The following is a 13,320-nucleotide window of genomic DNA, read 5'->3' on the forward strand; positions in this document are numbered from 1 at the left end:
CTTACCCGAACCGAATCAGCAAGAGCGTATTTTCTTGAGAGAATTAGGCGCATGCGTTCACTATAAAGTCTCATGACACTCACAAGTGGAAAACTCGGTCATATTGATTTTACTCAAAAAGTAGTTAATACAACCCTTAGCCGTCACATCATTGCACAGGAGAGTGTGAAACTCTGTTTCACTTCATAACGTTGACAGGCACAATTGCGATGTACCAGATATCGTGTCCTGAATAAGGGGCACACTGGCCATATTTTGTGCTGAGCCTTTTCCCATTTTCCAATAAACAGGTGACGTGTTGGATGTACGCATTAAAGTGAGGGTGACAGAAAGGTTTGGCATGCGGCATATACACAGAATGTCAATTAACACAATGCACCAACCCTGAGCCCAAAGAGGGGATGAGGCTTACAGCCTTACACACCGGAAAATACGGTACATGTGATCCTTCGCAGGTTCCTTGAAACTATACTTTACCCGAAATGGAACACAATGGTCGACCATAAATCCAAGACTGTGTCCTCAAAGTTTGCCGTTCTCCGCCACCACTGGCAGTGCCTCATAATGCCATGCCGTTCTACCTACTTGAGATGCATATTTTTACCCACATTCCAATATTCATGCAACAGCTCTTCAACTTACCTTTCCTCTGCACAAAGTGATCGTCTTGAGAAACTTTTCAAGCGAGCTGTGCGTCTTGTCTGCTCTGCTCCCTTCGTGTCTTCAACTGCCCCTCTTTTGGAATGCCTCACCATTCAACCCCTGCGCTCAATGTATTGCCGCGAACTCCTCGTGCTAACCTTTCGTGTAATTCATAATAACTGTAGTGTGCTTCTTCATGACCTCATTGCAAATTTGTGGCACACCCCGTCGAAAAAGTAGCACAGATGTTCCCCTGCTTCTTTTCAAGAGGTTCGCATCCGCCGCTGCCACACGGAGACCATCAAACCAATGTCCTGCTCCATGGAATAAGTTGCCTGCATGTATACGATCATTGGAGAAACTAGGTTCATTCCAGATTGCTCTTTTACCCCAATTGAAAATTCACTGACAAACGTTGCTCACTGATCAATTAATTATGTAATCTTTCCTGCACTGCCTAAAGCCCTTCTTCTGTTTGCCTTGCATATTTACTTTATAGTTCCTTTCAATTGTGATGTGAAAATAAAGTACATAGTGACATAGAGCATGAAAAGAGCTTCATCTTGATATGCATGTCATACTATACAAAATATGGGTTCACATACATTAAAATGGGACTTTGGGTATAAGGACACTTCGCGAATAAGGACACTTTTCTGATGCCCCGCCGGTTGTCGTTGTTCGCAAAGTTGACTGCACATCACTTCAAGCTAGGACCACCCCAGTGAGAGAAATGAGGCAATCCACTGTTGGCAGCTGGAAGCGTTCGACCTTGTTGACCATGGTGATATCTACATAGGCATCAATACACAGAGAGTGCAGTGTACACACACACATACACACACACATACACACACACACATAGCGGCACACATACCAAGGAGCATGGCACCACTCGATTTTTACCATGTACAGTATTTACATGAAGCGTTTCAACCCGGGTTGAGTTCGACCCGGGTCAGATTTCAACCCTCCCCCCAAAGGGAGGGTTGAAATCAACCCGGGTCAAGAAAATCGTACAAACGTACTTCTGTGCGAATCTCGCGCCAGGTTTGAACAGCACATCAGATGCAAATTTCGCGCGAACGGATTCACGTGACCATACAGGACTGCAGAAGTGGACTTTTGGCGGCATATCAGTATTTGACCCGGGTCAACTGTCTTCATGTAAACGCTCACCTCTTTTGTCTATCGCACAGACTTTCAACCCGGGCTGAACTCGACCCGGGTTGAAGTTTCTCATGTAAACACAGCCTAACAATTATCACCGCTCAAACATGTGTATGCATGGAGTACATCAGGGAGTTGTATAGACCCGGGAGAGGATACAGCGCACAAAAGCTCGGACGATGTCTGCCTCACGACCTACGGGAAAATCCCTTGCGCTCTGAGTCAAAATATCGCGGGAAATTCAGTAGAAAGGCGCGCAAAGATCAAGCATTCAGGTGCGCAGCATGAGGTTGTTTCTGTCAGTTTCACATGTGCTTTTGCTTTCACTTCATGACGGCATTATGCACTTCTATTTCTTCTGATTCGTAGTATTTCACGGAGAAGGGAGAAGGCGGAGAGTCCGAACGTGCCGGTTTAAACTTCGTAGTCTGCTATTGTACAACATTCTAGTATTTCTTTCACCCATGGCCACCATGGCGTGTTCCGACCGTGAGATCAATGTGCTATGCCCCGATTCTGACGACGACAGCAGTGATGATAGTCATCTGTCAGTATTCGAACAGGTCTGGGAGCTCTCTGGGAGTTGCCAAGACGTTCAGACGTGGGCGAAAGGTGTGTAGCTTGATGTGATACAAACGACAGAAAGAGCTGTCCGAAAACGTGACCTCTTATTTTGTTGTTTCTTTCTTTTCAATTTTAGAGCATAGTCATCGTGAAAACAATAAATACAGGCATACCAGCCAGGAGAAGCGGAGCTTGCTGGTATGCTTTCAAGAGTGTCATCCGACCCATCACAAATTGCATTGCAAGCCTCCACGAGAAAGTTTGTATGACAGCTTGTAAAGTGAAATAAACTCACTTTCCAAAAACAAGAAGTCAGTAGTGGAGTATAGACGAGCGCTGCACCAGCTGAAGCTGGGCAAGGTCGAGGCTGTTGCAGCGGAATGGTCCAGTGCCCTTCAGAAGCTACAAGCGCGGGACCCGATTTTTTATTACTTATAATTGGTGAGTACTATGGAAAATGTAGTGGTACAGGGTCTCGCACTTTCAGGAATGTCCGTTGTGTGGCATCTTTGAAAATCTGATTTAGTTTCCAGCTACAGTATGCATCGCCTATAATGTTGGCGGCTATAGTCGTAAACTTCTCAAAGTCATTTTCATTCGACATAAGTAAGTACAGTCAACTTTGCTAATAACGACTGCGGATATAACGACAATTCGCGAATAACGACAGCATTTCCATGCCCAGAGCAAAGTCCCTTCCAACTGTAATACATATAATGAGACTTCGGGTATAACGACACTTCGCGAAAAAGGACACTTTTTTGATGCCCGCCGAGTGTCGTTATAAGCCAAGTTGACTATAGTAGGTACTTACTACGTATAGTAAATACGTATAGTAGATACGTATAGTAGATACGTATAGTAGATACGTATAGTAGATACGTATAGTTTAGCGAGATGAAATTCGCGTTGGTGTTCGCACTCCAAGGAAAGTCGAACTCAGTGACGGAATTCGCGTTATGAGGTTTAGCAAACAGAATTCGCACATGCATGACGTTGACATGTCTGACATGTACATGTTTGTGTACATACAGTACAGCGTAGCAAATTTACGACTGTCCCGACATGAATCCGCGATTCGCGTTTCAACTACTTCTCCGACTGAAAATGCGAAAGTTCGCATTGATTTCTCTACTCTGCCTACCCTGCCCGATTAAATTAGTCCATGTGTGCATATCTGTCTCTTATTGCGTTCCCACTTGTAGAATTCGAGTCATCAAGCAGAGTGTAGGTAAAGTTGGTGAATTTCTTCTTTGACAGATCGTTGTCGTCATCATCATCTTGCACCTCTCAGTCAGTAGACAGCACAGTTCACTCCCCGGCTTCAGCGAAGCCAAATGACCATACATGCGCAAATGAGCTGGCACGAACTGTCATTAGGTACCATGCTGGCTGGTGTGTTGTGGCAACCAGGAGAGCGCTGTCTACTAGTGACACTGAAGTGCTAGACAAGCTCTCGGCGTTTGGCTCAGGCAAGGTCAGTACCCACAAGCCAAGCCTGCAGGAATTTACTGGCATCATGAATTGGTCTGGTGAGCTGGGAGTGGGAGACGACGCCTACCATACAGTTATTTTACGGGAGGAATGCGTGCCGCTGTTCACCCGCATGCACAATGTCACAGAGGAACGCTTCCCTCGTGTATTGCAAGAAAACCGGGAGAATGCAGCTGTGAGGCTGAAGCAAGAGTTACTCTCTGATTCTGCCATATCTATGCTATTCGGCAGCATCATCAAGACTGATACAACAGCGTCCTCAATTAAAGACATATACGACACAATGCAGAGGTCTAGCCAGGATTTTATGCCAGCCGGCCAACGTTCTTACTTCTAGTTAAAATGCATCGTTCTGGGGGCTGCGCCCCCAGACCCCGCCATCAGTCACGTATCCACACAGACATACACAGACACACACACACCACTACAAATCTTTCATTGCAGCTTGCATCTCCTTTCGCTTCGTCCAATTATGGGCATTCATCAGGCAGTTGTGAAAATGTGATTATAGGTAAATTAAAGGGGAAGTTAAGGCAAAAATTTAAATTTCACCAGTTGTAGTCTTCGGGGTGCTGAGGCGAATGGTCTTGGTCCGAGGAAGCTGAGACGCTCCCTTCCTACTTGAATCCCAATCGAACTCGCGCACTTCCACCGAAACTGGGTGACTGCGCCCTACTAGATGGGGATTTGTATGCAAAATGTCACTAAAAGCGCCATTTCGTTCTTATAAAAGCACGGATGACCGCGATTGGCCCATATGTTGTAGTCTTTGGACGCTGAGTCGACTGGTTTTGGTCCGAAAAGGCTGCGATGCAGCGTTCCTCCTTTATTCCCAATCGAACATGGTTGAACAAGCGGGCACGTGCTCCTGTGTGCCCAAATCACCTGGTCACCACGCCAGCAGGCGAGAACTTTCACACCAAGGTTCAACTCGAGTTCAACTCGAGTGACAGGATTGCACCCAAAAAAGGTCAAACAGGCTAGTAAGTTGTACCCTGCAGGCACGGTGACCAGGTGACTGGTGTACGCAGGAGCACGTGACCGCTTGTTCAACCATGTTCGATTGGGAATAAAGGAGGAACGCTGCATCGCAGCCTTTTCGGACCAAAACCAATCGACTCAGCGGCCAAAAGACTACAACATATGGGCCAATCGCGGTCCTCCATGCTTTTATAAGAACGAAATGGCACTTTTAGTGACATTTTGCATACAAATCCCCATCTAGTAGGGCGCAGTCACCCAGTTTCGGTGGAAGTGCGCGAGTTCGATTGGGATTCAAGTAGGAAGGGAGCGTCTCAGCTTCCTCGGACCACGACCATTCGACTCAGCACCCCGAAGACTACAACTGGTGAAATTTTAATTTTTGCCTTAACTTTCCCTTTAACAAAATATGAAAAAGGAAGCAAACAGCTACATGAGCATGGATCATGTGTTCACCAAGGTCATTTCTGCATGCAGTGTACATTAGTCATCTGACAAGACCCAGTCTAGCCACAGCCATGTACACCACCAGAAGCAGCGAACCTTGACCCGAACTGTTACATTTTACTGACGTACTCAAGTGCATACTCAAGTGCATTTGAGCTTGAGCTTGAGTGAAGAGCTAGCACTGAGCCTGAGTAGCCAGTGCTACGTACTTTACTGTACATACCTATGCCTAGGATATGGGTTGTACTCCACCATCTCGACTCAAGTGCTAGTGCAGTGCACTACAGTCTACATGGGGGTGACTGCAGCCGGCCATTGGAGCTGGCAGGTCGCCCTCCCAGCCGGCTTTGGCTAGATCACTGCAATGGTGACGAAATTTCTGCAAAGCAAGCAGAAACAGCTTCTATCCGAGTACAGCCTGACGCCGGATAAGAAATCCCTCTCGCTAAGGTCAGAGTTAAGGCAAAAAAAAGCAGCGGTCAAGCAAAAGCGTACCCGACGAGACAAAGGTGTTATTAAAGGAATATAATTATGAAAGAGAAGCGATACAGTTCAGTGGCGGAATACATCATCGGTGCATGCAACGACACGAGAGGAAGGGAGCTACTTGGTGGGTTTACTGCTAAGGAGCTGACAGCCTTGTCACGCCACCTGAAGGTGCCAGTCTCCATGAATGCAATGCCTCTACACGCCCGTGCCTTCGTGTTTTTGGATAAGCGCACACGTGTTTATAATTATTGATTTGCAGTAAGAGTGTGTGTGTGTGTGTGTGTGTGTGTGTGTGTGTGTGTGTGTGTGTGTGCGTGCGTGCGCGGCTGTGGGTTTGTGCGGCTGTGTGTGTGCGGCTGTGTGTGTGCGGCTGTGTGTGTGCGGCTATGTGTGTGTGTATGTGTGTGTTAGGCTGTCTGTGTGTGTGAGCGGCTGCGTTTGTGCACATATTATGTTATGTTACGTTGATATCGTGAGTACATACTTGCTGGTAATGTTTGCACTGCCGTGGCTTTGCGTTCACATAGGACCTTCGCTGGAGGCCTGTCAGTGCTGGGGCATGACTTCCTCTTGCCATGTATGCTGCAGAAATCAAAATCATAAGAAATATCTTGCTGTCACAGCCAGTCATACGACTTCCTGGTGCGTTCATGATGCCTAATTATATAGAAAATGTTCATGACCTCTTTTACCCGCGAAGAAACAAAAAGAAACAAAAAAGAGCCCGGCCAGGTTGTGCCACTGTGTTCATAGGTTGGGTTCCTGGAAAGAACAGAGTGGTCTATGTTGGGCCAAAGAAGTGCACCACGTCCGTCACACCGACTGTCGGACGCAAAAAAATTAAAATACCCAGGAAGCTACCTGTTTTCTTTCTCGCGCACAGCTTCATTCGCTTCCATTTGTTTCACTTCGATCAGCCTCGGCGAACTATAGTGCACTTTTCTAACAACTGCCGAAGATCTGGTCGAAACGGGAAAGAGACCACCTCGGTAGGGCCGTGCTCCCTTCGTCGTCGCGACAGAAATATTCAACGTCGTCGACAGTCCTCAGCTGAAGAAAAAACATTCACGGATATGGGCTTGAGTTGGACCATGTCCACGAAAATCTGTGACGTGTCCTCTCCCGGCGGCGGGTCTATACAACTCCCTGCAGTACATGATTATACCACAGGGAATTTTTGTATACAATGTCACACACAATGACATTGTAATTGCGCAGACCCTTCAGCATTGCGCAGAAATTTCAATGGTGGAAGATATACTATGAAGAGAATTTCAAAAAGTATGTTTCGCGGAGCGATCGCTCAACCTACGTCATTCAAACTTTGCAGGATGGTTCAGACGTACATGCTAGGCATGGAACCACAGGCGATGATGCCATAGCTGACACACAGAGTAACACACACAGCAGATTCGTGTGCACAGATACTAAATTAGTGGACGTCGTCATCTTCTTCCCGCTGATCTCGAATGTACTATGACGTGCTATATCGCCTGACGGTACCAAACTTCCAAAGTTCCATACAGCTCTGCATCATTTTTGCAAAGCTGTTGATTGTACATTGTTCACAATCGCTGCCATTTCTCATAAAATTGATATTATCATACAGTATAGTTACGAAATACACCGCCAGGATGCCACAATACAAAGATGGCTACATTTTTTCAACTAACATGCAATTTCAGGGCTAAAATAGCCTTACCCTGTCATGGCGATATCTCTGAGGAGTTGAATTCACCTAGTGTCCCTTGTGCAAAAATTCCGTCGTGGTGCTGCCAGCTGCAAGGTAATGGCAGCTCAGAACAGGGTGAAAATTGAAAACGATGAATTCCTCGCCTCCCGTCCATCCAACTGCGCTGTTTGCATCAAGTGCGATGTTTAGAAGACGAGTGGCATCCGACTGACGACTGGCAACGTATTTCTTGAAGAAGGAAGCCCTCATTTCACCGACTGGCCTCGAAGTAGGCAACAAATCGGCCAACAATTATTTACTGACCGGCGTCGTCATCTTTCCCTGCATAACGTCTGCATGACTGACTCTGTATCGTGTCCAGAGCAGAAAATAAAAATCGGGCCAAAAGGGTCTGGCGCACGCGGTGACGCGGCACCACTGTACGTGTACGTGACGTGTAGAAGTAACACGTAACGTCGTTAGTTCATGGACTTCAGAGCACGTGACAGGTACTAGGTACTAGGTGCACACGTGTTGTTCATGTTTCCTGTTTCAAAAAAGTTTTCGTTCCTCTCGCGAGCTCGCATTATGAAAGAGGTTTGCATCCTCCTCAAATCAAAGGGACTCTCAATTCTTTCTCATTCAGGCATGTGCTTGGGTTAGTAGCTCCCAGTTCTCCTGCCGTTCCTTGCATTGGATTTGCAGCAACTGTGATTACAGACAAGCTTGCAGAATGAAGCGTCTGCAATAAATCTGAAGAACTGGAAAAATTTGTAGAACGTAATAGTAATTACTTGATTGATAGCTTCTATTATTGTTGGTCGCGAGTCAGCGCATTAGCAGGTAAACTCATGCTCTTCAACGGCCATGCTCTGAGTAAATCTGCAGTAGATGAGCGCACAGTCGTTAGAAGAACGATGCGCGTAGCTGTGAAATCGGTGTTTGGGAATCTTCTCGTCCTGCTCGTCGTCTCAAACCTGCTGGCTGTTGGCCAGTGCAGATCAGATATAATCGATGGAATCGTGAACAGTACCTACGACGATGTAGTGTCCCGTGGCAATGCACATGTTTACGAGTTCACGTGGAGCCTGGCCACTGACTCCAGTGGCAATGGAACGCACCCACTTCGTCTCACAGTGTCCAGTAATGCCACTGACGAGAATCACCTGACGATTGTGGTGCGCAGCGAGCTCAGCGTTTTGTCCTGGGCTGTACCGTTCGCCGTTGAGGGCGGCTTGGGTGACTACATGAACAGTTCGCGTACGATCTGCCCGGACCTGAGCAATGTGACCGGCAGCGGCGCGAATCAGACGGTGTTTGTTGACGTATCGACGGCGAGCAGTGTGACAATCTCCTACTCTCTTGTTGCAAACCTGGTGGAGGACTTCACCCTGGTGACCGGTCAACCGCTCGACGTCGAACTAACACCGTCAGGACCGTTGTATTATCAGTATAAGTTTGAGGAGGATGATGATTACATGCGTGTGGTGATCGAGTCGAATGGCAGCAGCCCGGGTTGCGGCATCGTGTCCCTGCAGGAGGCGCTGTGTCCCGTGTACGACCTGGCGCGCGACATCCAGTACTCCGGCGCATACCAGACGTTCACCACCTCGGCCGCCGTGGTAGTGCAGCGGCGCTCCATCCGCTCCGACTCGCTCTACGTCGTACTGCTGGGTCTGTCGGACGACGGGCGCTGCGACGAGAAGTTCCAGCAGCAGTTCATCGACAAGACGGACGGCGGCGAGCGGGTGCGTGGCGGCGAGTACTACACGAAGAGCGTGTCGATCAAGGTCGTCAAGGTCACGCAGGAATACTGGATGCCCGTCCTGGTCACTCTGGCCATCTTCCTGGGCTTCTACGTGCTGACCGCGCTCGCCCTCACGCTCCGCTTCTGTCACCGCAGCAATCGCAGCCTGACGCTGGGCGGATTCCTGTTCGGCACGGCCGTGGACAGTACTGGTGTGTCGCACGCAAACGGCAAAGGTGGCCAAGATTCGCCGAACAGCCCTAGTGCTACACGCCTGCTGTCGGGCAGTGAGCGCCAGTACGGTGCAGTGGAGGTGGAGACCGGTGGACCGACCAACAACGAGCCCAGGGTGACGTCAGTGGCCGTCGACGGCGAGCCTTCGGATGGCGAAACCAGCTCGGAGCGCTCCGGCGGGCAGCAGCTGGAGGAGCCGTCGTGCTTGCCCGGCACAGGCTTCAGTAAGCTGTTCAGCACGACGGGACGTATTGTGAGCGTAGCGGAGATCTGTCAGTCGTCACCGGCCGTACTAGACAAACAACTCAGCTCCTACCCATGGCTCATTGGCCTCGTGGGCATCTTCTACGGTCTGCCCGTTATGCAGCTCGTCTACAACTATCAAACTATTCTGAACCTAACGGGCAATCAGGATTTGTGCTTCTACAACTTCCGCTGCATTCGACGTTTGGGCGGGCTTAGCGCCTTCAACAACGTGTTCAGCAACATTGGCTACATTCTCCTCGGCATTTTGTTTTTCCTGCTGACACTGCGCCGACAGCGGCTGTACCTGCATAAGGCAGCGCTGGACCCGCACTTCCGCCAGTGCATGGGCCTGCCGCAGCACTTTGGCCTGTTCTACGCCCTGGGCCTGGCGCTGTGCATGGAGGGGGTGATGAGCGGCTGCTATCACGTCTGCCCGACGGCGGTCAACTTCCAGTTCGACACGTCGTTTATGTACATGATTGCGTGCGTCTCGCTCCTGCACATGTACCAGAATCGGCATCCGGACGTGGTCCTGCACGCGCACAAGCCGATGGTCGTCATCGCGTTCATCGTCCTTTGCGTCGTCATCGGCGTGCTGGGCAACGGCCTGGTGTTCTGGATCGTCTTCTTCATGGTCTACCTGGCGGCGTCGGCGTGCCTCCACCTTCACCTCTACTACTCCACCATGCACAATCTCATGGAGAGCGTGCGCGAGGTCAGGCGCAAGCGCAGCTTCCGCCCGGTGCGCTACCCGCGCCGGTTTCTCCTGCTCGTCCTTTCCTCGCTGCTCAACCTCGGTCTGGCCATCGACGGCGTGGCCGAGCAGCCGTCCAACTTCCCCTCGTTCATACTCAACGTGCTGATGGGCAACCTTTTTTTCTACCTCTTCTATTACGTGGTGATGAAGATCTGTCACAGGGAGAAGTTCCGCCACCTCACCATCGTCTTCCTGCTGCTCATGGTCGGCTTCGGCGTGCCCGCCTTCTACTTCTTCCAACGGAACGTGAGCGACTGGGGCGACTCGCCGTCGGAGTCGCGCAAGCTCAACAGCGACTGCATCCTGCTGGGCTTCTACGACAACCATGACGTCTGGCACTTCTTCTCGGCAGTGGCCTTGTTCTTCTATTCTCTCGTTCTGATGACGATTGATGATCCTCTGTCCAGTGTGTCACGTGATTCCATCGTATCCTGGTGATCATGCTATTGCCGTCTTTTCCGACGCAGTTTTTTTGTAAAGTTTTTAGTGGACACGTGTAGCGCATGTGAGTTACTGTGTGTGTGTCTGTATGTGTACGCATGTGTGTGTGTGTGTGTGTGTTTATGTGTATGTGTGTTGTGTGTATGTGTGTGTGTCTCTCTGTTTGTGGGTGAGTCTGTGTCTGTGTGACAAGGTCACAAGATCAAGTTGCATGTGTGTGTGTTCGTTCGTGCATGTTTGCATGTGTCTCCGAGTATCCTATTCTATGTGCTGGTGTGTATCATCCTCTGTGCTTGCCGTGCTCTCGTGCGTATTCTAGGTGTCATCTCGGCACATTCTTTGGCTTGGAATTTTCTTCCTAGCGTTGCGTGTACGTTTTCCCGTTTTTTGGCTATTTTTTATTCCTTTTATAATTATACAGATCGATTGCCCGCTTTTCCGTGCGTTAAGTTTGCGTCCCTTGATCGTCTTTCCAGCATTTTTGAATTTTCCCCTTTAGTCTCTTGAACCTACAGGCATGCGGTTTTTATTTTATCAAGACATTCTCCTAATATATTGCACCAGTATGAAAGCAAAAATCCCCCAAAGCTACACCACATGAAATCTTCTACCGTTTTTTCAAACCCTCGTTAATTAGATTTTTCAAATTCATTAGAATTTTCTCTATCGTTTCCAGAAATCGCTTTATTTGTTGCTAAAACCTTTCGCTTTCCAAAAAATTACGCTTTTATTCTCTTTTCTCTTGTTCAAAGACATTTTGTGGAGAACTTTCATCACCATCCTGTTGTGTTTGTGTGTGTATGTGTGTGTGCGGCCGATTGGATTGTGTGTATGTGTGTGCATGTGAATGTGTGTGTGTGTGTGTGTGGTGAGTGTACGTATGAGAATGTGTGTGTGTGTGTGTGGTGAGTGTATGTATGTGTGTGTGTTTGTTATTATATTCTTTTATTCCACGATGGCGTGACGCCAACAAGACGATTGATAAGTGTGATAGAACTGATACTAGCCAGAAACAGCTAGATGGCAATTACCCGTGGAGGGGAGTGGTGAGTGTATGTATGTATGTGTGCGTGCGTGTGTGTGTGTACATGCGTGTGTCTTTGTGTATGTGTGTCTATGAAATCTATACTGTACTACTAATCTGTGCAGTCTGAAGTGGGGCCATATTTTCTGCAGGTTTCCGTCAGTTACATGTATGTGTGTGATGTTGTCCCTTGAGCAGTTCAGCAGTGATTATAATAATTATCTCTCTTCTGCTCGTGCGAGTCCCTTGGGACCTGTGTGTCTGCACTTTTTGCGAGAAGAGCATATAACGCAAATTAATATTTTACTATGTTCACCTACCCCAGCTTGAAATAAATATTTTGAAAGACAAGGGTTTTATAATAGCTATAAAGAGAACAAATTCTGCTGTCATGGCCACACTACAACAAAGTCATGAAGAATTTGTTCTCTTTATAGCTATTATAAAATTGTTGTCTCCGCGTCGATTATTTAAAGACAAGGGTACGAAATTATTAGGCTTTTTTTAAACATTTGGCATTTTTAACAAATGTGTAAAATTTACATTTCTTCTGGCTGTTTCTCTGCTCCGGATGGCTGTATTGAAACATGGGTGGTGGCAAATAAGAGCCAATTTATCGTACTGTAAAAGCAGAAATTTTCGGTGGTGTTTCATTTTCGGTAACTTCGGTGCCGACAATTTTTACCGAAAATAAAACGCACCGAAAATTCCGGTACAACCGATACTGTATACGTGTAGTAGCACAGTTACCTGGAAAACGGGTTTTATTATTATTATTATTATTAAAATTTTATTAATTTTTTTAGTGCAATTAGGAGTATAATCGATGCAGACATGGCCAGACAACAACGAGTTCATGGAATTTTTAAGGATTTTTATGTTATTCAAAATCGATTTTCGTGTTCCGCTCATCAGTGAATAGTATCGGAACTGAGGGTACTGTGTACAACAATAGAACATTTTATAACAGCATAATTAATTAAAAGTGTGAAGAACAAAGGAAGTGCTACAGCATTACATAATAGGTGTCAAACATAGTGCTAACGTATATAACTGAGTGCAGCCACAAAGCAAGAGGTGATACAGTGCAACATGACACAACATTTACATCTGATAACCAGCTACGAGAACAACTTTAGCGCGACTACATGCTTCTTTTGTTTACAAAGAACAGGATTATGCACACGAATACATACAGCTTCCAGAACCTTCAACTGCTTAACATAACTTGCACGGCACAAAACAGAAAAGTGAGAATCATCGTACACACCAAGACAATCTGGACGTGATAACAAGTGACAAAATACAGCTGACTTTTTGCTCACGTCGCTCTCTTCCGTCTCATCCCGCTCCTTTCCTTCGACCTCCTCCGCCTTATCCTCGTCCTCCGTCTCATCTTCATCATCATCGTC

The 13,320-nt window shown here is 47.5% G+C and overlaps 1 protein-coding gene and 1 long non-coding RNA gene across 4 annotated transcripts; one reads left to right on the forward strand and one right to left on the reverse strand.

The window, feature by feature from the left end:
- Window positions 1-1,151: 1,151 nt before the first annotated feature.
- On the reverse strand, window positions 1,152-7,784 carry LOC135829513 (uncharacterized). Of its 3 annotated transcripts, none has more exons than XR_010555843.1 (3): window positions 7,490-7,784; window positions 6,272-6,369; window positions 1,152-1,433 (listed from the first exon to the last, which is right to left on the reverse strand). It is a non-coding gene; the product is annotated as an uncharacterized LOC135829513 (long non-coding RNA). The 3 variants fall into 3 exon arrangements; XR_010555844.1 differs by lacking the exon at window positions 1,152-1,433 and adding an exon at window positions 5,192-5,743; XR_010555842.1 differs by lacking the exon at window positions 1,152-1,433 and having other exon boundaries at window positions 6,050-6,369.
- A 238-nt stretch (window positions 7,785-8,022) lies between these two features.
- On the forward strand, window positions 8,023-11,657 carry LOC135830016 (SID1 transmembrane family member 1-like). The gene has a single exon (XM_065342403.1). The coding sequence runs from the start codon at window positions 8,311-8,313 to the stop codon at window positions 10,879-10,881; it is 2,571 nt and encodes an 856-aa protein (XP_065198475.1). The 5' UTR covers window positions 8,023-8,310; the 3' UTR covers window positions 10,882-11,657.
- Window positions 11,658-13,320: the final 1,663 nt, after the last annotated feature.

The sequence above is a fragment of the Sycon ciliatum genome, chromosome 13 (genome assembly GCF_964019385.1).
Source record: "Sycon ciliatum chromosome 13, ocSycCili1.1, whole genome shotgun sequence".
In the NCBI taxonomy this organism is placed as follows: Eukaryota; Metazoa; Porifera; class Calcarea; order Leucosolenida; family Sycettidae; genus Sycon; species Sycon ciliatum.

Bases quoted from the DNA above. Each gene is read 5' to 3' on its own strand.
- LOC135830016 (XM_065342403.1), top strand. From the start codon at position 8,311: ATGCTCTTCAACGGCCATGCTCTGAGTAAATCTGCAGTAGATGAGCGC.